The 25,480-nt window shown below is 40.8% G+C and overlaps 2 protein-coding genes across 3 annotated transcripts; one reads left to right on the top strand and one right to left on the bottom strand.

The window, feature by feature from the left end:
• The first annotated feature begins 1,959 nt into the window (after positions 1–1,959).
• On the top strand, positions 1,960–16,086 carry zdhhc3b (zDHHC palmitoyltransferase 3b). Of its 2 annotated transcripts, none has more exons than XM_075449405.1 (7): positions 1,960–2,249; positions 8,270–8,601; positions 9,253–9,377; positions 10,068–10,164; positions 10,356–10,437; positions 11,082–11,212; positions 13,371–16,086. In XM_075449405.1, exons 2-7 carry the CDS (start codon positions 8,299–8,301, stop codon positions 13,527–13,529), a joined length of 897 nt encoding a protein of 298 aa, XP_075305520.1. In that variant the 5' UTR covers positions 1,960–2,249; positions 8,270–8,298; the 3' UTR covers positions 13,530–16,086. The 2 variants fall into 2 exon arrangements, with proteins under 2 accessions (XP_075305520.1, XP_075305519.1); XM_075449404.1 differs by having other exon boundaries at positions 1,961–2,318.
• Positions 16,087–17,473: 1,387 nt separating this feature from the next.
• tmem42b (transmembrane protein 42b) lies at positions 17,474–24,131 on the bottom strand. The gene is made up of 3 exons (XM_075450153.1): positions 23,826–24,131; positions 22,286–22,432; positions 17,474–22,000 (listed from the first exon to the last, which is right to left on the bottom strand). Exons 1-3 carry the CDS (start codon positions 24,036–24,038, stop codon positions 21,854–21,856), a joined length of 507 nt encoding a protein of 168 aa, XP_075306268.1. The 5' UTR covers positions 24,039–24,131; the 3' UTR covers positions 17,474–21,853.
• Positions 24,132–25,480: the final 1,349 nt, after the last annotated feature.

The following is a 25,480-nucleotide window of genomic DNA, read 5'->3' as shown; positions in this document are numbered from 1 at the left end:
TGTGGCCACGCATCGTATAAGAACTCAGCAAGTGCTTCTTTATTTGTTCCTTCTGATTCCTTCCATTCCACCTTGTGCAGGTGAAATTTCCTCATGCTTAACAGAAGATATGTGCATGTAACAAGTCTTTCGGTCGAAATTTCGTCTTCTTCGGTACTGCTGGATGATCGCGCTGCCACTGCGGTGCTGTTTGTTTACAAGCTCAGCTGACATACCAGCTATCCGATTCGTCCATTCTGATGACGTCTCAACCGTGGCACCTCTCGCGAGCCAAACTGTTATTACGCCTGCCGAAAATGTACATACGCCTTGCCAGGCACTAGTTATTCCTTTAAACGTTGCGAACTAAAAAAGTACTGTGTTCTGAGCGGCGAAACTTTTTTTTAAACCTCAACATAACTCAATCTTTTTATGAGCTGAAGTGTGTTTGGTACGGAGAGCGTGGAACAAGCCTGGTGTTCTGAAGGAGTTTTCGAGGTTCACCTTACGGCCTATTACTGTATCATAGAACCACCGCAGCTGGAGGATGTTAATTAGGCATTTTCATTGGATAGCAAACAAACAAGAAGCCTGGCTTTGTAAAACATGCCTCCCTTTTAACAAAATTATTTTTGTTTTATGAATTAATAAAACATCATGGTTAGTACTTCGTTATAGTTCTTCTGGCTTTTTGGAAAGCTTGAATTCTTTGAGATCTTCAGCTCCATCTTTCTTGCACAGCAGTCAACAGATCGGTTTTGCAGGATGATGGATCCTTGCCGCTCTGTGGCGAGATGCATGATCTTCCTGCAAAATGACCTCAGCATCACCAGACCTCCTTTTGACTGATGGAACAAGACAAAGTCCAAAAGTTCAGCGTCCACCTCTCATTTACTGTAATGACTGCTGTCTCCTCTGGTCCTTTACCTGACATCAGACCCATATCATCAATGATTGTGGAAATGTGCTCTTGCTTTTGCTTTTCTTCAGTCAGTCACATTTATTTGTTTAATTGAACCAAGCAAAAGTTCCAGCATCATATCCTTGCACAAAGCAGATCACTTTGATCCAATCAGCCACAGCAGAGTTTTCCCCTCCAATGTGGGCTGAATTTGAACTGTAGAGGTTTTATGGCTTGTGCCACAATTTGATTGGTCATTAGCAGCACGAGGACTGAGAAAAAGTTTCCTTTTCCTTTTTTAATGAATAATTGCAGTGACACACCGCTTCACAAGTGAACATGTTGGTTTAAAAAACAAACAGAAAGGCACTGCTCATCAAAGTATGTCCATCAAATAATCATAGCATCATACAAACACTTAACACCAAAAGAAAGAAACAAAAAAACAGGACAAATAGTCATTGCTATAAGTGATTAAATCTCTGGGGATTAGTTCATATATTTCTAAGATTTATAAAAGTTTTAGGCACTGAATTTTTCCATATTCTTAACAGACTTTGAAAAATTGGTTGAACCCTGAAAAACCTCCACTTGTATTCTTAAAATTTAACATCTTCTTTTGCAAGAAAAATGATCAAGTTGAACCATTTCTTGATGTGAAAGCAGGGATAATTATTTGTTGGTGGTAAACTTTCACTCATGAACTCAAAATGGTTTAACAGTTCCTGAGTCATAGTATCTTTATGACAAAATGAACATTAATTGCTGCCTAACTTAAATTTTTGTCAAAAAAATAAATAAATAACCACATGGATGAATATCATAACCTGTTTTAAAATAAATTTCTTTCATTTTTGGGAAACAAAGGAAATTACAAATCTGTTTTCTACTTTGATCCAATATGATCCTTTTTTTTTATGACAGGATGAGAAAAATATTTTTTATTATTTAGTAATCTTAAAATGTGATTGTTGCATTCATCCGTACACAACGTAGGGAATCTAGGTGTTATTGTATAACTGTAGCAGGACCGAGTGAAGGTGTACCTGCCAGTCTGAGCTCAGGGTAAGACATCCCTAATAGGCCGAAGGGGGCATTTGACTTCCTGGTTGGACGAACCTGTTTTGTTGTCTTCCTTCCCGGGGAGCTCTCTGGATGTGACCGAGGAGGTAGAACCGAGACAGCGGCCTGCTTTGAGGCAACCGGTTTTAGTTAGCTCACGAATTAACAAATTACCGCCTCGTCGTAGCGGGGGCAGCGGGAGTCGCGGAGTCGTTGCAAAGCAGCTATCCGGACATCAATGACGTTAGCTGGGAATGAGCTAACGAGCACATCGGCGGCAGCGGGGCGGACCGTTCATCAAATTTAGGTGTGTTTCACTTCCTCAGAGGCTTGAAACGTGGAAACTTCAAGGAACTTAAAGTCGAGAGTGTGAGAGGTGGGTTGTTTAGCCAGCATAACTTTTACCCTTGTAATAACACGTACATTTTTAATTTATTTAAAATCAGTTTCCAACATTCAACCTCCTGGAAAACCATACATCCTGCTCCAGCTGCCAGGGTTAACTTCCTGCCACGGTTTGTTGCGTTGATTATCTCTGGAAGTCCATTAAGTGTTGCCACACAATGCAGTGGTAACTATGTAGGCTCTGCTTGTCTTCTTAAAATCAGTTTAGCTGAAAACCATATTCACTGAAACTCACTGGGAGTCAGAGTCCTCCTGGTCAATGGGCACACACATACTCACGTTTTAATCTCCTCATTATCATCTATAAACTACCTTAAGATGTTTCCATTTTTTTCTTTCTCCTCTAACAAATCAAATCAAATGTTGGACTGTTGGCTGGACAGGACAAGAGATTTTAAGGCTTTGGAAATTTGTAAATATCCTTCTATAAAGATAAGATTGTATCACCATAAGCTTCTTCACCCCATACCAAGGTCCAAATTCATTTGTGGTCAAGGATAAAGCATCTATATTATTCAGGCAGTCACAGAGTTGGATCATTTTTACAATAGAAAGTCTTTTAGTCCATCTCTTGGGGACTATTAATACCTCACCCGTCAGCCTTTTGTTGTTTTGCTAATCTTCTAGTTTCACTGAATCTGGTGGGTTTCATAGAAGAGCCGTAAATACCTCCTTATTTTTTCTCATTTCTTTATATTTAGTCTACAAGCAGCCAGACTTTCTTGTAATCTTTTAAAGTAGTTTTGAGCAGTCGTTTTCAGCAAGGTTTCACCAAATTTTTCTTTGGACATTGGCTGCTTTTTTTCACTCATTTTCAGTCCACTCCAGGTGTTTTTTTTTTCTTTATTAAGCCACTTAACACTGACCTATGAATCGATCAAGGAAAAGACACCTAATTAAAGGGATGAGTCTGTGTTTTGTCAACACATAACAGACAACTCAGCAAAAAAACAGTTTGAAATGTATCTTTAGGCACTTTGTTACTAGCAACCTGTCACAAAGACGCATCATTTGTTCCCATTTCTTTAGTCGAATCTATGAAAAATGCCAAAGACACAGTTTGACAGACAGAAAATTTAACTTTTACAACAAGGTGATTCTTAAAGAGCTATTAGCTGAAAACTTGGCATATCTCAGCAGGGTGTGCAGTGTGTCCTTAAGAATTTGAGGAAACTGGACAAGTGGAGGACAAAAGAAGAAGTGTCAGCCCTAAAGAAACTATCTACAGCAGATGAACAGTATCTGAAAGTGATATCCTTAAGAAAGAGGAAGAAAATCCAGCAAAAAAACTGACACAGGACCTGAGAGATGCATCTGGACCTTCACTTGATCCATCTACTGTTGGCCCAAGCCTCATCAAATTGTCTCCATGGAAGGGTGGCTGTCAAGAAGCCATTCTTAAGGAAGGGAAATGGGGAGAAAAGGCAGGGTGTCAAACATACCCACAAATTATTGATTGAGTGTCTGAATGTGCTGCTTGCATTTTTAGTGAGCTCAGCGCTTCAGTATAAATCTGGTATTCTGCAGCGGTAACTCCTCTAACTGTGGTGTCTTTTCTTTTGAGTGACAACTGTGACGACTTTCTGTTTCATTGACTGAAAAAGCAGGCATTCACTGAGTGAACGCTGAGGACTCTTTGTCCAGTGGGACACAGAGGAGAGCACTGATGTGTCGAAGAGTTGATAATAAACTCTGTGCAGTCAGTTTCACTGCAGCTCTTTCACAGCTTTTTGTTGTCTTTGGGTTTGTGTCTCTTCCGACCTCCCGCCCTTTCAGCCGAGGACTGAATTAAGCTTTTGTTTCAGATGGAGTCAATCGTTTATAATGACATCACCAGCCTTTATAAAGCACTTCCCACACGATAACAAGTTTTACTTGAAAAGTGCTTCTTCCCCGTGCTCGGTCAGATCTGTCCAGGCAATTAGGCGCGTGTAGCTTGACTGATGAAACTAAACTTGTTCAGCAAGCTTTTGTAACACAATCTTTAAAATGGTGAGTAAACTAAAATCTTCTTGATGCTTCCTTTGTCAATTAGAGGACAATCACAGGCTGCTCACTTTATACAAACCTTTTTAGATTAATCTAAATGAGCAGATCCAGATTATGATGATGGGTATCAATAACCAGCCCACATGCCTGTAGTGATTCGTATCTTCCATTCAGTTTTATTCATATAAAACACAACACTTGTCATCTCAAAGATACAGTCCAGTTCAAGCCCATTTTAACCCAAAATGAAATAGAATGAGTGAAAATCCAAATTATTTTTATTATATCATCATCTGAATATTTAAATAGAAAACAACTAAATCTAAATCAAATATGAGCCCAAAGAGCAGCAGCACAGAGTCAAAAATACAAAAGATAAAACTATCCAAATCCACATAAAAAGAAAATATTCAATATTTTACATTACTTAGAAATGAAGATGCATCACGCTGGTAGCCTAACGTGTGCTCATGGAGGTACATGTAATGGTTAAGACTGTAAATCGCTACAAAGGGGAAAGTAAATTAAACAGGAATGTTAATAATAAAGATATTATTTATTTTATTTTTCCCCTCCTCTTTCTAACATGAGGTCATGCATTCTTTACTTGCTGAAAGTAAATTAATATCAATGAACTGCTGTTCTTTGCTAAAGTTATATCTGTAATTTTATAAAATGAAAGAAGCAGTTTGAAGTAGTGTAGCAGCTTGTGGAGTAGGAGCTCATTAGAAATGATTTATATCTTGAAAATCCCCATCTGGACTCCAAGATTACACCTGTTACATTAACACATGAGTGGATGTAAGGGGGAAAGTAAAGAGAAAAGCTAAAGATTGCACTCGGGTAGTACAGTATCTCAGTCTTTATGTTCATTGGAGCCGAGGCAGGTGCTACAGGGATTCCCAGATGAAAGCTGATACAGCAGATCTTCAACAGGGCCTCCCGCTGGGCCCGACTCCTGCTGTGAGATGACGGGCATCGATAAAAGGGTCAAAAGGCTATGCTGAAGGGTTCATGGTGGTCATACGGAGGTTTAAAGGATGCTCTTAAGCTAGGAGGTTAATTTCTGTCATGAGATCCGCTCTGTCTCACAGTCCTAAATCCACTTAGTGCTCATGTTGTAGGCGTTTCCATGTTTTTCTGCCATCTTGTGAAAGCAAAAAGGTTATTTTTCAGTTGTAGAAGGCGGTCCAATTCAAACAGTGTCTTCAGCGTTCTGTTTGACTCGCGCAAAGTTCACGCAGGTCTGGTCACGTCTTTATCCGATCACAGAGACTCGCGCAGTGTTACTCTGAGCCAAATGATAACACCAGCATGCCCACAGTGGCCAAGTTGGCGTCGTTAAGTTCAGCAGATTTGATGTTTGCAGTTTCCAGGCTCTTAAAGCGGCAGTCGGCAACTTTTTTTTAGTCATATTAGCTTGAACTGTCATGGGATTCTGGAAGTAGAATATTAAATAGGCTGTTTAGGAAAAATAACGAAAGCTGTAGCTCCCTCTGAAGCCTGTAATCATGCTTACAAAAACCGAGCGCTCCCGGCTGTTTTTAACCAATCAAGTTAGGGTGGAGGAATCCTACCTGTCAATCACAGCTTGTGCACACGCTGCTGAGCGTGAGTCTGCCCCAGCTTGTGTGCGCTCACGCTGGTGTGAACTCACGTGCACAACCTCGTCCACAGAGGGGGAGGGGTTTGGGGGGCGATTCGGAGCTTGTTAGAGGTTGGGGGAGGGACCTGAAAGTTGTGTCAGTGAATGCAGCTTTAACTGATCCTGTGCTGTGCATCGTGGTGGCGATCAGTGCTGAATTAGAGCCACAAAGAGAAAGTCCCCGGCAGCTGTGAATATTTTATTTTATTTTTTTGTTTTAACTTGTGACTTATTCTCAGTGTGTCTGCAATGTTGACCAGTAGGAAACCTTTTCCACCCTCAGCACGATGAAATGAAACACTGTGAGGACATTTCTGTCATGTCCATTAAATTTTAGTTGACAATTAACTGTCATAAAAATCGGTTTACAACTAATTGTTCCTAAATCAGTGCTGCAGTGTTTCTCTGACCTTAATGTCACTGGATACTCATGAGATCGGTATATATATATCGTAGTGCTTTTAAACCTCAGCAGAAAGAGGTGTAAAGGGTTAATGAAGGTAAATGGAAACATTATTGGTGAACATGGAAAGCATTTGCGGTCAGGTCAAACCATTTTGATGATATTAGAATCTCTGGGATTTTTCCAGTACTCTGACTTCTTCCTACTGTCCAAAACATGTGCTTTCTAGGTTAACTGGGGCATTAAAAATGGACTTTGGGTTTGATAGTGAATGTGTGTGGTTCTGGTCTCGTTTGTCTCCGTGTTGGTCCTGAGACTGAGTGGCAACATGTCCCCTGAGACTGAACGGAATAAAGCAGGCATAGGAGATTACAGCCTAATCTCACAGGAAAACTTGTAACATGTCCATTTGTCCAAATATTGAGTAGTGTCGCTGTCCAAAGCTGTAAATGATGAGATGGTAATGATTTCTATAGAGAAGCATTACGCGGATCCAGAGACGATCTTACGTAACTTTACGAGTCCATTATGCTAAATCAGACTGTCTTTGAATGCATCACAGTCCCTGTTGCAACATGACACTCTTCATTTGAGAGGAAAGCCAGGAAAGCCTCTGACTTTATCGTTGAGGGGCAACTTGTCTTTCATGAGATCCAGTTAAAAACGAATTAATATTTGTGCCCGAATAGCCGCAGGAACCAGATTATTATAAGTATTATTTTTATTATTATTCCATATGGATTGCCTTCTTCTCAGCTCGGACAAGAGAAGGCAAAAAGGTCTGCAGAACATGTCGGATTTAGCTTAGCAGACAAGCGTTTCATGACAGTTAATCTCATAGTAGCCGTTTTGTATCATTTTCTGCCAAAGTAGCTTTAAAGCCACTGATAAAAGAACTTGTCTTAAAGGGCTTAAAAAGGATCGCCCCTAACCCTGTGATTGAGTTTGAGTCCAGCTGAATGTGGTGCTGTGTGGGTCTGCTGAATGATCTGGATCTGTTGACAGTGAGATGATTTAATGAAATCCAGGGATGACTTTGACGGATTTTGGAACGGTGTATTGATTTAAAAATGATTAGACTCTTTCCTAATAGCCAGGATCATTAGTCAAGCCCTAATTGATATGAACAGAAAAACAAGAAAAGGCAATTGGCCAGTTAAGCTTGATAGATACATTTATTTGTCAGGGATGACCAAACAGTTTGATTCCTCTCTAAGATTAGTTTTTAGCGATGAGAAGGGCGCAGAGGCCCAGTTGTGGTTTTACTTTCCGGTTTCCTGACATTTTGGCCCTTTTGAAATCCCATCATCTCTTTGTCCACACACACTTGGACGTGCTGGATTGCTTATTCATGAGCCTCGTCTCCAGACAGACTCCTAAGCCCGGTGCGGTTCAGGACAATTGTTTGGACTGTTTTGTCAAAGCCTAGTTTAGTTTCACTTTTAAGGCCAAAAGGGGAATTATAGTTTCCAACAGCAGGAGCCTCCTCTCGATGCTGTGGGAGGAATCTTGATGGTTTGGTCTTACGGGATCAGACCAGACAGAGTTTGTTCTTCCTCTTGAGTATTTACCTGAACCTTGCTTGCTGATTAACCGCCAGCTTATTAGCTCCTGCATTTCTTCATATTCCTTGAGGGCCCATGTGGTTGCTCCTGTTAATCTGTTTACAGCTACTTGTTATTGTTGTTGGACGAAGCTTTCTTACACTCTGTTACAGAAAATGAATCAATCAGCAGATTAATTGACTGCAAATAGCTAAACGTGCAGTTCATCTTAGCCACATTCTTTCCTCATGTCCGTAGCCTAATTCTCTATCTCCTTTCCTCTTTAATTTTCCTCCCATCGCTCTGCCCTTCCTCCTCCCCTTCCATCTGTCTCCTCGCAGTATGCGGCTGGAGCCACGGGCGCTGTAGGATGAAGAGCCCGCCGAACCGCACCAGGGACATCGAGCGGCAAGCTGGTTACCTGAAGCCCGAGCACTGCGCCCCTCCCCCGCCGCGCAGCGGCTCCAACACCATGTGGTTCATCCGCGACGGCTGCGGCATCGTGTGCGGGATCATCACCTGGTTCCTGGTCTTCTACGCCCAGTTTGTGGTGGTGTTTGTCATGCTGCTGCCGGTCAAGAACGTAGCCTACAGCTTCTTCAACGGGGTGCTCTTCAACGGCCTCGCCTTGCTTGCCCTCGCCTCTCACGCCAAGGCGATGTGCACAGACCCGGTCAGTCACATTTAATTTATCTTTGTTCAAACATTCTGGTCTTATAGATGTGAAGTAGTGTCTTTGCACCTGCCTCGGGCCTCAGACTCTTCGAGGAAACAGCAGTCGTGGAAAGTTACTTTAATGTTGGATTTAAAGGGAAAGTTTTCCCTCAAATCAAATATGCAGAATTCTCCTCTGGCCTGATGGCCGTTTACCCTGGGGATTATTTTGTTTTGATATGGATAGTTTCAGATATGCCACAGCATAGAGATGTCAAGAATATAAAGAAACTAGACGGCATTTGGCTTGTGGTGTTCAAAGCACCAAGAAAATACTTTTGACTGACATTAATCTCTATCGAGCCACAAAGTCACGAGCATTAGCCTCATATCACAGATAGATAAATAGATGCATGCTTCAGTCTGCACGTGATGGTTGAAGTCAGTTTAAATAGTTTCAAGATTAAAAAGGACATTTTATGGATAGATCTTTTTTTTTTCTGTTCTTGAGAGCATAAAAACAAAACTCCAAAGGTTATCCAGCCCATTTCTTATTATCGCTGCCTAACGTCAGCTTCAGATGATGCTGCATCAGCTGTACCTCAAAGTGAGAAGTTGCTCACACAGACACTAAAGATATGTCTCTTGTTATTTCTCCTTTTTCTTCCAGGGAGCGGTGCCTAAAGGGAACGCAACCAAAGAATTCATTGAAAGCCTGCAGCTCAAACCAGGACAGGTGGTGTACAAATGTCCCAAGTGCTGCAGCATCAAGCCCGACAGAGCTCACCACTGCAGGTACAGCAGGACACGGCACAGGCCTCACTGCAGACTTTCAGGCTGCCGGAGTCTGATGTGGAGCTCCCGCATGGAACTTGTCTCCCCCTCTGTTTGTTTCTGCACCGACTCTCCTCCCCTCCCCTCTGTGTGCTCTCCGATTTTTTTCTTTTTTCTTTTTAACACTACCCGTGCTGCGGTTCCCTGCAGACTCTGCTGCACCTTGATAATAGGGATTCCCTCTGTGGCCGCTCAGTAGCTTCTCTGGGATCTCCAGGCACGAAAAGTGCAAAAACACCTCAGAGTAATTGAATTGTAAATCTCAGAGCCAAAGGGGGCTTTCAGTTTGAGTGAAATTATTCTTGTTTATTGATAGTTTGAGTCATTCTTGTGGTTTGTTCATATGATGGACTGCAGTGACACAATTTTCTCTAATCACGGTGGAATTCCTTCTGAAAGTTTGTAAACAAATCACATCGAGGCATTGAGTTTCTGCCTGGCATAAGATAAATAAAGAGTTGTCAGCCCGCTGTGGCTCTGTAACACCCCCCCCCCTGCAGCCACTTACATTGTCTCGCAACTGTCAGGGTCAGCATTTAAGTTAATTGCACGACTTAGGTTGGACTGACAGGGTTTATGTGTGAGTCATTGACGTCATGTGGGCATAACTACCTCGCAGTTTGTTATCTTTATGCATCTGTGTCTCCGCAGTGTGTGTAAACGCTGCATTAAAAAGATGGACCACCACTGTCCCTGGGTGAACAACTGTGTCGGAGAGAACAACCAGAAATACTTTGTGCTCTTCACGGTGAGTCCTGAAGTGCCAACGAGGACCAGAATCACTACTTCTGTCAGCATTAAACAGTATCTACTTTATCATGAATAATGATTCGATGGGCCCTGGATAGCCATAATAATATAATCATTGTATGCGATGTCTATAACAGTGAGCTGTTTGATATTTTTGTTGACATTAAATCTGTGTTTGTGTCCTTTCAGATGTACATCTCGCTAATATCCTTCCATGCGTTGTTCATGGCGGCCTTCCACTTTGTTTTCTGCTTTGAAGAAGACTGGACAAGCAAGTATTATCCTTTGCTGTAGTAGTTTAGGAGAGTCCAGAAGTTCCTGAATTCCCTGTAAACTGGGAATGTAGATGTTGTATAAAAAATGAATGCAGCCTCTGCCTAAGTGCCCTAAATTCACTGAAAAAAATCTATGAGAAAATGACCCTATTTCTTGATTTCTTTCCTCAGTAAACATTCTCCTAATGAATTAATGATCTCAGTTGGTAGTTAGTCAGATCCCAGTTAGTACCTTGCCTGCACCGTTGTTTACTTTGTCACTATTCTATCAGCCGAACAACATCTGTGTTGCTCTGCATCAGTTTGTACGCTGCGGCTACCTGTTGTAGCTCCTTGGATATCTTCCTCCTGGGCATTGTTTCTGCTCGCTCTCTGTTCCTCACCTGTTCTCGGCAGTTCTTCTTCTGGTTCATACTGTTTTCCTCCCAGAAGATGGCATGTTGTCGTAATCACTCACTTTTACTGTGTCGTAGTTGTTTTGGGATAAGACCGGCAGATCTGAGAGTCACATCTTATTTATATAATAAACCAGTTCTGGATTGCTCATTTGAGAGAATCAGCCATTAGATCAGTGAGTGTTGGAGACTTTAGGGTGAAACTAACTTGTTTTTAATGTGGGAAATCTTTCTCTCCACCCCAGAGTGCAGCAGCTTCTCTCCTCCAGCAACAGTCATCCTCATCATCCTCCTCTGCTTCGAGGGCCTCCTCTTTCTGATCTTCACTGCAGTCATGTTTGGGACTCAGGTCCACTCCATCTGTACTGATGAAACGGTGAGTGACACAGCGGTCGCCTCACCACCATCACTCCGCTGTGCGGGAATTTCAGTTGCAGCAGTGTTGCTGGTCCCACGTGAGCTTTGCTTGATCTGGAGGATCAGCTTGCAAGCCTTCATGTCAGTGCTTTAAACCAGCTTTGTGGGATATGTGTCGCTCTGGCTCTGACTTTTTTTTTTTCTCACCTCAGGGAGGATTTCAGTGAACACATTCAAAACGGATGGCTTTTTTTTGTTGTTTTTTCTGTACAACCTTCATACAACTTTTCCAGCTTCGCTTCCCCTTAAAAAAACCCCAAAAACATTAATTTTCCTTATTTTTTGTTGTCTCTGGAGTCTACACAACAACTTTTAAAACTAGTTGGTAAATATATCCTAAGCTATACCAACTCAAATCTTGTTATTGCTACCTCAACAGATAGTCATCACTCTCCAAATCGGCTCTTAGGTTGAAAAATTCACCCCTTCCCAATCTATGAAAATCTGCCTAAAATGGCTATCTATGATATACCAAAAGTAAATTTAGAGCTTTTCTGGAGCCACATGGAGTAAATGTTTTATTTTGGTCTCTTTTAAAAGGTAACGCTCAGCTACCGAGGCCGAGTAGCAGATGTTTTAACACACCGAATGAAAATATTTCATTTGTCCATCCATGAGTTGAGATGTCAATCAAAAGCTAATGACGTTGGCTTCATTCTGAAATCCCTTTATCAATAATGTTTCCATTCACACCAGACTTATAAGGGAGAATAAGTGAGAGATGAACTGCCAGCTGCATGACTATGTGACATTGATCTGTGATTTATTTGACCCTAAAGTGTTACTGAACTAGACTGTAGGGACCATTGTCAATAAAACTAGGACATTTCGATTAGTAAAATATCAATCAGTGCATAACCAGGAAGCTTTACAGAGGAGTTGCCTCCCTTTTGTGATGTTTGGTTCGTTTCTGGAGTTGATAGTACCCACGTATACCAGAATGCTTTGCATTGATTAAAACGCAAGAGTCTCAGCTTTCCAACAGTGTGTCACGTGTTCATCTACAGACGCAGCGCTCATGTATGGGGGCACGACGGCGGTCCGTCTGTCTTTTAAAGCGATAAAAAACGGTTACTTTAACAAACATTTAAAGATAACCAAATTGGATCAATACTCCATTTGGCAGGCACTTTTTATTTTTTGTCTAAAGCTCATTACAGTGAGTGCATTCAGTCTCCATGGTAACAAGAACATTAACTGTCTGAACTTTGCAGGATGGCTCCCAAAAGAGGTGACATTAGTGGGCGTCCTTAAAAAAATTACAAAGGGACACGAACGTCTGTCGGTATTATGCCATTTAAACGTAACTCTGTCGAGCTGTGGTGACCCGAGACTGTCTTATTTTGTGACATGTTCTGCTGCTTGTTAGGCTTAAACAGTATTTTCTACGTGTGTCTTAATGTTGAATTCACTTTTGTTTTGTTTTGCATCTCAGACCATAAATGAAACTGTGCCTGGTTCTTTTCTGGGGTCACACAGACATTTGATGCACATTTCCTGTCAGTGAAAACATTAAAAAAAACACCCAAAATACTAAAAAAAAAAAAAAATAGATAAATGATTTGCATCAAAGTAATAAAAGTCTGAGGTCAGGAGCACCAGAGTCGAGTTTGCTAGAAAGTAGTTTGCATTGGAGGCTTCTTTGATTTGTTTGGAGTAGTTCTGATTTCCCAAAATGAAATGGAAAAGATGAAGAGTAATGCCTCTGCAATCACGCTGTGGTTTACCAAATCAGCATGCAGATGAAAGCGGGAGCAGGTAATCCATTTACAGCCGTCAGCAGGGTAGAGTTCAGTACATTTTCTGCTCAAAACCACCCACGTGGATGACTCACCGTGTCATGATATTCACTACAAAGATAATCGAGTTCAGTCAGTTTCAGTCTAGTGGGGCCTGCAGTTATCATGCGGGAGTGTATGTCTGCGTGTGTTACCTGACGTCAGGAAATACTAAGAGTGACTCATAAGACCTGTGAGAGGAGAACAAAAACAAATGATGAACATGATTCATTTTTATGTTGGCACATTGAATTATTCCTTGTGTTTGCAGCTGATGCAGATGTTCAGTATCAGCTTTGAATGTGACTCAACACATCTGTCATTCCTTCACCCCCGCAGGGTATCGAGCAGCTGAAGAAGGAGGAGAGAAGATGGGCAAAAAAGACTAAATGGATGAATTTGAAGGTGGTGTTTGGCCACCCGTTCTCTATAGCCTGGCTCAACCCATTTGCAACACCCGACCACGGCAAGGCAGATCTGTACCAATACATAGTGTGAAAGCTGAGCTGAGCTCAGCTGCCGTGGACACGCACTGAGCAGTTCTGACCTGGACACGAACTCTGCATTTTCTTTCCTTTATGAATTATGGATACTTCAGGGTGTTCTGTTGTCAGCTTTTATCTTTTCTGTACATTTTCCTTTCTTGGTGCTGACTGAGATCAACAATGTGTTGCTGTACGAGGGGGGAAAAAACATCCCGAGTGAAGCCGCAACAAATTTGGAAGGCAAACACGTCAGAGTCTGCAAAAATCACAGCAGCAGACTGAACTCGGCGTTCGCTGGAGCGAAAATCCCTGCAGTACGTCTTATCATTTCCTTCTTTCTAAGACTAAATACTGTGAACTGAAGTCCAGAAAGTTTTTTGCTCCAAGCAGCGCAGTCCAGGAGACGAACACCTGGATTTGTCTTCCTGTGAGCACTGTCACGATCCTCTCACTTCATTGGCTGTATTAGTGTCTTTTTGCTGAATGTTTTGCCTTAGATCAGTGCATTAGTGAGCGGTGGCATCTAATATTTTTTTAAAGATATTGCTATTTATTTGCCTTAATACGACAGTCCAGGTTCACGCTCGTTTAAAGGGAGCTTTTTTTTGGATTATGTATTTTAAGAGCAAGTTTTATGAATATTTCCAGTAAAGTCCCACCTCATTTGGCATGCCATGAAAAAAGAGAACAAATCATACAAGGAGAGTTTGATTGGAGAGCAGCAATGACCACTTTAGTTTAGAAGTCTTCAAGATTTCCCTTTGTGAGACGCGACCACAGCAGATTTTTGTAATTTTTTCGTGAGAAATGCAACAGAGGAGCAACGTTTGTGACTCAAGAAGTTAATAATCAGAACCCCAGTTGAAAATGTGTTGGGAGTTGTAAATATTAGAGTAGAAAATGTGCCGGTCCTTCTTCTGCGTCAATAATTTAAAAACGAAATCAGTGTTTTGTTGTTTTTACAAAAACAAAGTTACAGAAAATCATCGTGTCTTCAATGAGTTATGAAGTTGCTCAGTCGTACAGGTCACAGTTGAAGTGCCAAAGGTCGCTTCGTTTGATTAAAAAGACAGTCGCTTCACTTCAAACCTGAACCAGCTGCGTGTTCAGTCCGGACAAGAAAATAGGAAATATCGCATCGGGAGTAACTTAAAGATTTACGAATGAACCAGAAACGGTGAGGCTGATGTCAGATGTATAAAAATGCACCAAACCTACAGGCATGCGTCACTTCCTGCGAATCCCTTGTTTTTCGATCGTTTGGATCACTTGGAACTTTGGAACACTTATTATATACATACAATAAATATATATATATATATATATATATATATATATCCATACATTCTGGTTGCTATGTTTGTAGCTCTCAGGTTTTAGTGACTTTATCAGAAATGTTTACTCCAGCGGTCACAGATTAAGGTGGCGTTGCGGTGGACTACATTTTTTAGTGTTTTCTTGATTCTCACATCTTCTCGGGACCATCTGTAACATTAAGCAAGCACCTCTGCGATACTTTATAGCCGTTAAATACCTTGTAGCGGAGCAGTTGCATTGATTTGCAGACGTCTTCATGATTAAGTGCCCACAAGCATAGAAAGCTATATTTAGCCTCCAACTGCAGGACTTCTCTGTTCTAATGTTGATCTTTGATATCAGGATGTGACTTACTAAAATTTTCTAGGAATATAGTGTTTAAATCAGAAACGGCAATCTTAAACTTACTTTGAATAGAACCTTCCAGAAACAAAACATACAAAGAGCTGTGTAATTGTAGCATGAATCAGACTGTGGGTGTAAAAGTGACTTTGTGCTTAAGTTTCAGGATCCACCGGGCAGCCAAACCAGCATCTTTTTGACAACATGTTTTTTACTGCTCTGCGATAACCATCACCAGCTCAGACAGAAAAGCAGGGAAATAGAGCAATATATGTTAGTGGACGGAACTTGCTTGAGGATAATCCAGTTTGTCATCGTAGTTGTACATCTGAGAGGAAGGAAAAACAAAAGCCTTACGGGATAAGATGTGAAGTCACCATCAGGTCAGTGGTGAATGTTCACAGAGGCCTCGATAACTCGGAAGTGCGCGTTTCGACTTGTCAAAGCTGTGAAAGCTTTAGATTTTACCTTCACGGGGGAGAATTTGATGCTTTTAGGAAGTCGGGCCACTTCAGAGACTAAAAATGCCTTTGCTGTATGTATTTGAAAGCCTTACGGTAGCCTGTTTAAAAACATGCTTTTAAAGGTGATTTAAGGAATTATTTGAACATGTGTTTTGCCAAACTGAATGCTTGATGAATGAAGGCTCTGAAGTAACCGTGCTAAGAGTGGAGCATGGGCAAGAATGAGGATGTCTGGTAGGCTTTTAAATATTTTTATAATTGTCACCATTATGTGGACATATGACAGGTTTACACATGCAGTACACCAGCTTCTTATTTTGGTTATTTTTCAAACTGACCAGATACGAATAATATTTAGCAAAGGTATGCGTTTGTTTTTTCTTTCTTCTGTTTTTACTGTTGTTTGTTTAAAGGGGAATTTAATAAAACTGTATGACCCTGACACAACTTTTGGTCAAGATTCATTCATTCAGGATGCACATTCTCGACACTTATAGTCTCAGATAAAACAAACAAAACATGCTTATTTCTCATTGGAGTGACTCCAGGAGGTTTTATATTGTTTTGTCACCATTAGGTCCCTAAAATGCGGAAACACCAAACTAATATTGCATCCCTTTGAATTTAAAGATCTGAACGATGTCTTTTAAATAACACAAACGGGTATCCATAAAAACACTTTATTGATTTCCAACACATTGAAGTACAAATTCTTGGATTAAACCAATTTAAGAAAGAAAAACAGCTATATTTAAAGTTATGTTTTGTGCATGTGAAGCTCACTGAGTTGATTTTTATTTATTTATTTATTGATCTAGTTAGTTTTCAAAACCTTAGATGAATCAATACAGTTTCAGAGAAGTCTGCTGTGAATCTAAATCTGTTGGATTTAAGTTGTTCTTTCTTTTTCATGCTTGTGATAACATTACAGTCATGACACTCTATGAAACTGACTAAATGAGTTAACAAGTTTTATTTTTATTTTTATATATATATATATATATATATATATATATATGTATATATATATATATATATACACACACACATAGAAAACTATCACTGTTTGGGGCTTCCTATACTGTAAAAGTTTTTCTTTTGATAACAGTTTCTGCTTAGTTACTTTTAATAAGTAATTAGTTAGGTTTAGGAATTAACAATTACATGGTCAGATTTGGGCGTTTCGTGTGTCTCATTTAGTTAGGTTTATGCATTAAAAATGGCTCGGGGTCATCAAAGCTTGACTCTCAAAGACGCCATTAGAGCTTTCGAGTAAGAGGAAAACTTAAGAGAATTAGAGAAAGTCATTTATATTGTTAGTTAATTTCACAGTTAACTTGGTTTCAGATAATATGCAAGTAAAATAAGACCAGAAGGAGCCCAATTACAGACTGGGGGCCAGAAAGCTACATAAGCAAGAGCAGAGTTTCAATCTGAGGAGAATAAAAAGTGAACGGTTACAAAATGCTTCTTTTCCACCACAGTAACGTAAGAAGAATTTGTGTCTGATTTTGCTTAGTTTTATTACTGTTTCATGTTTTGCTGTGAGTTTGGGTTGAAGGACCCGAAACAAGCAGCAGAACTTTTTTGCCACTAAATGGATGTAAATACAACGGGAGCCAACTCCAAACTCATTACAGTAAGCATGCTCTTAATTACTGAACACACGAGTGTGTTTAGATTCAGAACAGGATTGTTACTAAATGAAGAAGGAAAGGAAAAACATCCTCCCATCTTATCCAGTTCATGAGGACGTAGAGCGCAGCAGCTTTATCAGTCTTCCCACAGCAATGTCTGAATGATGGAAATGAGAATCTCGTTTGTCAGATGAGATGTTTATTGAATAATTATAGCAATTTACACATCCTTTTAAATCAACACTATATTTACACATTTGCAAATGTCTGTTTCACATGAACTGTAAGACATTTTTATCGATTACATATTAAAGCAAAGAGACATCTGATCAAACTGTCATTTTGTGTTACAAAGTTGAACCTTATGGATAGATTTGTTGGTGCAGCAGCTTTCGGATGCAAATAACAGATCTGCATTCCCTTAGTTAATATTCAACTCTTAACACGACACAAAAACAGACTGATGAATCAAAACTATTGATTAATATTACTTCTTGATGAAGTTGCAGCACATCAACTTGTCAAGGTGACACCAAACCTTTCAGGTCAACATCATGCTGTTCTCTAATCCCTGTGTACATAAACAATGCACGTGCACGCAGGTAGGAACGCATCGCACTCACAGCTACGCCGCTGTCGCAGCTGTGATTGCGGCAGAAGCTCTGTTTGGGTTACAGTGAAAGCGGGTTCACAGGTAGATGGTTTACCCCTCACCATGTCACCCCGTCAAAGCCAGGCACAGCATTCACGATCAGAAGCCAAGACTGCACAACAGTAGGTAAAAGAAATGTCAGCGATCATGTTGCTGAGGGTAAATGACAAGATTCTTACCACCTCTCCTGTCTGATGGTAAACTCTGACACATTCATGAAACAATATGTGTGTTATTCCTTAAGATGGATCCTAATTGTCTTATTTTCTCAGTGGAACCCAGCACGACTGTCAAAGTAATTCTGTATATTTAAACTGGGAGTTTCTTTCATGTCTGTGCCACATGTTGTGTCGGTTGTATGGAGCTCGACTCGCCGGCCTGGACAAGTTTTTGAACCTGTGTTTGACTATTTGAGTGGGACCGTTGTTAGACTAACCGAAGTGGTTCCCTAAACAAAACCATTCAAATCCAAACTCATTATTCAGCCATCGTGTTAGCCTCACACTGCTCCTGACCATAAGATGGTCCAGTTTCAACAGTAACCCTGAATAAAACTGCAGGGTAGGAAAATACCTCATGATGAGATTATCAATGAGATTTCCACCTTTCAGTTTCAGTTTCCAGTGAGTGCTAAGCTAGGCTAACATCTAGCCACAGTAACTAATGAGTTAATCAGTTTGTTAATAGTCTGTGATGGGCTTTATTGATCAGATGGGCATGTGACTGGTAATGATTTTTTTTTCTCTCAGCAAGTTGAGATGAAATGTCAAATCATCATTTTTACGCCTCTCTTTACCTTCACTTCCTTTAGGTCCTGTGTGATGCTGCTGCTGCTGCTATCACAAAGTAACGTAAGGCTAGAATTGGCTTTATACTTCTAACATATTTAACAATGTAAAGACATTTTAAAAACAAGCTGATCGATAGATTTTGTTATCTTCAGTCAGAGCTAAGCTGTTTGTTGCTGAGCTAAGATGACCAAGAACTCGCTCCTGATGTTCCTCTTCCCATCTAATGACTGCAGGTCATTCCTCAAAGTATCTTCCACAAAGGAGACCTATTATGCTTCTTCAGATTCCGGATCATATACAGTATGTAATTTATGAGAAAATGATCCTTGTTAGCCAGAAACACAGGTTTCAGATAGCTGTGACTACTGGATGATGATGCATGGTCTCCAGGCACAGCATGCCTAAGAATTTAAACTAGTTTTATCGTTAAATTTACACTTTATCACAAATCTGGATTCTATCCGAACTGGACTTTGAGGCTCAACAGCACGAGCCTCCATAGATGTGTTGCAACGCCAGTAACCAAACCAATCAGCCAGCTAAGTGAAGCGGACAGACTATATTCTGCTGCCACCAAACAGCTCCCTGTACCACTGGTTATTTAAAATGCTATGCGGTTAGATTATCATTCCCCAATCAGGAAGGCTGTATTTATACTTGGACCGTTTGTTGTCTTAACTGCCACATGGGATGATTTGATCCTCACAAGCAAAGGCTTCCAGCAAGCCAGCCAATCAGAAGACTCCGGGCTTTTCAGAAGGAGTTCATCTTTAGACGCTAAGAACTGATGGAATGCATAAAGATTCAATATGAAGTGAAGATTATTCCTAAATAGTAAAGCCTTCACCAAAATAAAAGTATTGATTTGGAAATGAGCAGAACAGATCTCCTTTAAAGTAGCACAACACTGATGATTTCCGCCTGATCTTACAGCCCTGCAGTGAAACATCACCTATCTATCCTTTAATTTTAGAGCCTTACATCATAATCGTGTTGTCGCTGTACTCACATTTATAGGGATGAAGGACATTGGCAAATGCTGCTGCAGAGTATTGGAGACAATAATTATAGCTACCATTATGCATTTATAATATGATATGTATTCATACAACAACAAAGTGTTAATCTAAAACACTGTTCAATAAAGCAGGTTTAAATCACGGTCAGGCAGATCCCTGCATCTGTACAGAGCTGATTTGTATATTGGGATGTTCTTTCCTTTCTAGGTAATGCTTGCAGGTCTCTCTCTGGTAAACACATCACAGTGTTATGAGATACTTCAGTGTTATTGAGTCAGAGAAAAGCCTTTCGGCGCTACATTAGCAGGATTATTACTTGTGACAATAGTGCACTTTCTTAGCCGAGTGCTTCAGTTAAAACATACAATGCAGTCTTAGTGTAGGTAGTTTACAGTGAGTGTCTTTGTAACTGAAAGAACTGTGAGGATTAAGAAAGCCTACACAGAATGCACAGACTGCTTCATGGTGACATCATGCACGTGGTCAGTGATGCCGGAGGCGTACTGCTCACATACAAAACCCAGCAAATGATTTCAGATCAGTCAGTTAGCTTGTGAAACTTAATGAGTATGAATTGTACGAACTGGTTCCTCCACAGACTGTACACAAAAGATGGACATAGCCTCCTGGTTTGAAAGCCAAACAGTGCATTTTCTGTCAGGGCCAGCAGGGGGCGACTTTTGAGGGTCACCACTGCTTGGAAACCATCATTAAAAGATCGCACTAATCTGTGACCTTTGTAAATATTTCCCTAATGGGTTGGTGGTCTCAGTTTTTTGTTCCCACTCTTCTTTAACAGAAAATGATAGTCATTTTGTAAGTTCCGGTCCCATTTAGAGTAAAACCACAGTAAAGCAGCCTTTGCTTTGGAACAGGGCTACGTTGGGAATGACGGGCTGCAAGTGTACACAGTTTCCATGGTTCTCAGTCAGAGCATCCCTGTATTCTACATTTTCACCAAGATGGTGGTGAACTCAAGGCTTTGAAATGGGTGTCCATAAACCAGAGAATTACATCACAGTGGCTACTTCCATCTTGTCTACAGTCTATGTGCACTTCTCTTAAAATTATAGTTCCAAATTGCATCCCTCTCATGTTTATACAGATATGAAGTTTTAATAAGGAGGTTGTTAGCTCCGCTGTCAACAGATGTGAAACATGTGGAATCGGCTAGACCTGCTCTATTCAAAGGTAGCAAAACCCACCACATGTTAATCTCCAAATATTATCTACACAAAAACAATTTTTTTTTTTTGAGATTTAATAGCTCCCTACAGCTAACTAAAATGAGTCACTACTTTTAGGCAGGAAATTTTCCTGCAGATTCTTCCCCATAAAAGATCAAATTGTCTTTTTTTCTTAATTTTTGTCTTTTGACATAGTGCACAAATAAGATTTAACACATTAATTAGAGAGACTAGAAAGTGCTTAAAGTTGGATTTTGTACTAAGCCTGACTCGTTATCTCCTCCATTTCCAGTCTTTATGCTAAGCAATGCCAACATGTGCCTTCATATTTACTGTGCCGACACGAGACTGGCACAAATATCCTCTCATGTAACTCTCAATAAGGAAGCACAGATTTCCCAAAAAATATTCCATTAATCATTTAAGTCTCTTTGCGTTTGTCACATCTTTTAACTCATGAGTTGTTGTGCTATAGTTGCCTGATCTCCCAAAAGTAATATAAAGCTAGAATAGTTTTTTGCTTTTCTTTTTTTTTTGTTGTAAAGCCTGCGGACGATGATGATTTCATAGCTTTTCCCATGCGTCCATTAGCTCGTCTCCACAAGCCTGACTGTGCTGTGACTGGAGTGGCTGAAAGCCAACATCTCCTCAGGATTTTAGAGTTGGACTAAACAAGGCTGCACCACGACTGAGCCAGCAGATTTGACAGGAAACAAAGAATAACTTGCTTACATGACTGGAAGACAACAACCAACTCCTCTTGTTCTTTTGCTCCAGAGCAGTAGCTCATTATTAATGATCTGTGCTGCAGTCGGAGAAGAAAAGTGGATTTAATGCAGCTGCTGTTGGTCAGATTTCACTATTCTTTGGTGTCAGAGGAGGTTGTGAGCCTAAACACACCACAGCCGGACCGTGGAGACAACCCATATTATTCGTCCTTGGCGGCGACAGCATTCTGTTGTGCGTCCTGCGGCGAAACCCTCTGCAGGACCAACAGACCAGAGAAGGTCAGAGAGATCCCCACCCACCACAATGTTATCTGTGTTTCCCCAAAGATCAGCTGGCCCAGGAAAGCCTGCAGCGGAACAAAATGAATCAATCAAAGTTACTCCTTAAAATACAAGTTGACAATAAAATGAGCAAACAGCCAACAAAGATGCCTTTAAGGGAAACATCCAACCTGGAAATGAACAAGAGCGGTAACAAGTTATTTCTACATGTAGGTCGGCCTACTTCCAAAATAGAGTGGCTTATATAAGGAAGAAAAGGTCATTTCAATTAATTTCACCCTTTGCTCGCAAGACGAGTAACGCAAAACCACAAGAGTGAGACACAAGAACTGTGAGAGGCCTTTACTTACAGAAGATATGAAGTTGGAGGCAGTGGTGGTCACAGTGGTTCGGGTGGAGGAAGAGGAATACCTGAGTGCTTTGGCAAGGAAGGTCCACATCACAGCGTTGCAGGTGAAAAGCAGCCCGCCACACAGCAGCCTCAGAGGGATGTGGAGCTGGAAAACCAAACAGAAACCTGTCAGAAATGCTCATGAAATATGGTGTTTTGCATCCGTTTGAATGCACTAAATGTGGACTCACTGCACTGACATCCCCCTACACATGTGCACCCGCACATCTGATCCAGATAAGACAGCTGAGCTTTCACGTGTGTGTCACAAGTTTTTTAATCTTTTCCACCCCAAAGCCTCGTGGTCCGGATTGTATTTAATGTTAACCAAGTTTAAATCTGGTCCAGAGATGGGAACAAGTTTGCTTATTGTATATAAAAGTTATATCTCATAGTTGTGAAGCTGTAACCGATTGAATTTGGGCTCATGTGAAAACACTAAAGTCGCTGATAAAGAGGAGGAAGAAAATGTCTAAATCAAATTAAAGCAATGAGCACAATACAGAAATATTTGGGAATTGTTTTGCTAAATCAGATCTACTAAGAGCATGCGGGTCTATGGTTTCAAAATGCTTTCATGTATAAGGACCGATGGTGAAGGTAAGTGTGTGTGTAGCTGCCTGTGTTTGATAGTTTTGTTCAAGCACACTAGTCTGTTTTGATTTGAAACTGTTGTCTTACCATGTTAAATAATCTTCAGTGTGAGAGCAGTGGCCGAATTATAAAAAAACTGCTGGACAGTCTAATAATCTCAATGCTTATCAATAACTATGTGAGAAGTAACTTGAACAAAATCAAACTACACCACATAACTGCATGCCCTCTGGAATAATTCAACATAGCAGTGTCAGTGTTTTTTACTGGATAAGCAGAACCTGTAGATGGTTGATGCTCAAAACAAGACATCACAAAACAAATCTGTGCACTATAAATATCCATCAAATAACATCATTATAACATTTTAAGCTTGTCAAAGTTGGATATTTCACAGGATGACAGGCTGAAATCCCGTATTATAAGGCTGATATGGCGGAGACTAATCTCGATGTGCATGCCGAAGAGCCGTTACACTCATTCTATAACCATCTACAGTCCCAATTTTTGATTTTTCCCCACAGATTAGTTTGACATTAAGACTACAAACACATGTCTGCAGATGCTTTTGACATCACTGTGTGACGTAAGCAGGCAGCGTGAAGGTCACTGGAGAAACCTGAGCCCCTTAAAGATGCCACCCTGAGAAAAGCGGCACGTTTAGACAATAACGCGATACCATGCTTGTCCTTCAGCGAGCGGACACTGCACGAGGGAGTAGCTGCACGGGCTCCCCCGTGTGATGCTGCCAATGGTGCTGATGCTGAGGGGAGTCAGGAGAGGCGGGCGGAGACAATCCCCCCAACTTCCTTCAAGAGACATCTCCCCGCTCGGCGCTGCATTATTTACAGCCATCCTCACTGTGTTAATAATTAAGAGCAACTTTAACCGCGGCGGTGCCTCACCCGGTCACAGGCGGTAGTTTCGTCCGCTTGTCTAAATTTCCGCTGCTCGCCCCACGTCCGGAGTCCGGTTTCACAGACTCCCTTCAGGTAGTCGGCTCCGAGGGACAGTTTGGCCGACGACGACGCCACGGCTCCGAGGAAACCCGCCAGCAGTGCATAGAAAACTCCCGGGAACATAATGCCGATGATGACATTCTTTAGTCCATCTTTCATATCATCATGTCCATGTTCTACATGTCGGCGGCGGCGGCGGCTGCTGCATATGGTCCGGGCTGAGCTGCCTGCATGGTTGTGTCAGTGAGCACGTTTCTCTGCACCTTCTACCGACAGCAGTCCGGCGGCAGCCACACAACACTCTGCCAAGCCCCCGTGGCATTATGGGAGATGTAGTCCCACATTTTTAATAACCTTGTGTGTAGATTAAACCGATTCAACGTGTCTCCAAAACTACATTTAGCTCTGTAATTCCAGTGTTTTGAAAATATATTCCATTCATAAAACTCGTGAGTAAATACTGGGTGGAGTAATGGAGTAAACATGATCAATACTAATATAATGTGCTTGAGTGTGGGAGAGTACTTAATCCAGACTGCTTGAACTAAAGGAATAGGTCTCTGCGTGCCTTCAGCATACTGACGAGCTGCAGTATAAAAGCTCATTACATTAAACCACACTGGGTATCAGTTTTAATGGATGAGGCTGGTACGAGCATGTGTGTTATAGTTACACATGATCCTTCTGTGCCCTTGATATAGCAATGAGCCTGTCGGAGAGGTTGAACCAGAATTATTTCCCTTAAAAGAGTCATGAGGTGGATTTGGTGTCTGGGCCTGCAATAAGTGTATTAATAAGAGTGTTGTAATAAAGTCATCAGAGACAGAAGTCCATCTCTTCATCGGACTCTACAGTTTAGTATTTAGTTGTAGATGGAGGGATGACAAAAAGGAAGATTAATAGCACTGCAGCTAACATAATTTATTCAAGGTTTTCAGGAGGACAGGAATTTATTTATACATTTTCTACATCTTTGAAAATGTAAAAATAATCCTCTGTCCAACAGAAAAATGCCAAGAAATGAATCATGAAAATAGTCCAGAGCAGGATAAAATGGTAAGTATGTGGAGGCAACATGTCCAGGAGGGAAATACAGACTCACCAGCTCCTTCTGGGGATCCCAAGAAGTTCCCACAAGGCACAATATTTGCTTAATTTAAGCTAAATGAAAACTTATGTGGATAAAACTGTTTGTTTCTGTGTTTGATGATTATTTGTGGGCGATGGGTTTTTACAGATACTGCGAGAATGATGCTGTCATCAACTGCTCTTAAAGAAGTAAAAGCAAAGTAACTTTTGAGGACTTTTTATTCAGAATTGCTTTGACTTCAAGTAGAAATGGACATTTTGTTTTCTTTTTTTTTCCTTCTTTTGCTTTACATGGTATGGTTGTAACCATACAATATGACAAAGAAACCCATAATCCTCCCCTATAGCAAGCACTTTTTTGGGCTAACATTTAAAACCAAATGAGCTTTTCTTCTTTAAGAGTACTTTGACTTTCGGTACTTTTTGGTGTGTTTTAATGCCAATAACTGCTGTGATATTCTCAAGGACGTTTTAATGTAGAACAAAACATGTGCAGTAGTATTTCCTTTTAT

This window comes from Odontesthes bonariensis, chromosome 18 (assembly GCF_027942865.1).
Source record: "Odontesthes bonariensis isolate fOdoBon6 chromosome 18, fOdoBon6.hap1, whole genome shotgun sequence".
In the NCBI taxonomy this organism is placed as follows: domain Eukaryota; kingdom Metazoa; phylum Chordata; class Actinopteri; order Atheriniformes; family Atherinopsidae; genus Odontesthes; species Odontesthes bonariensis.
This window is presented reverse-complemented; position numbering and strand designations above follow the sequence as displayed.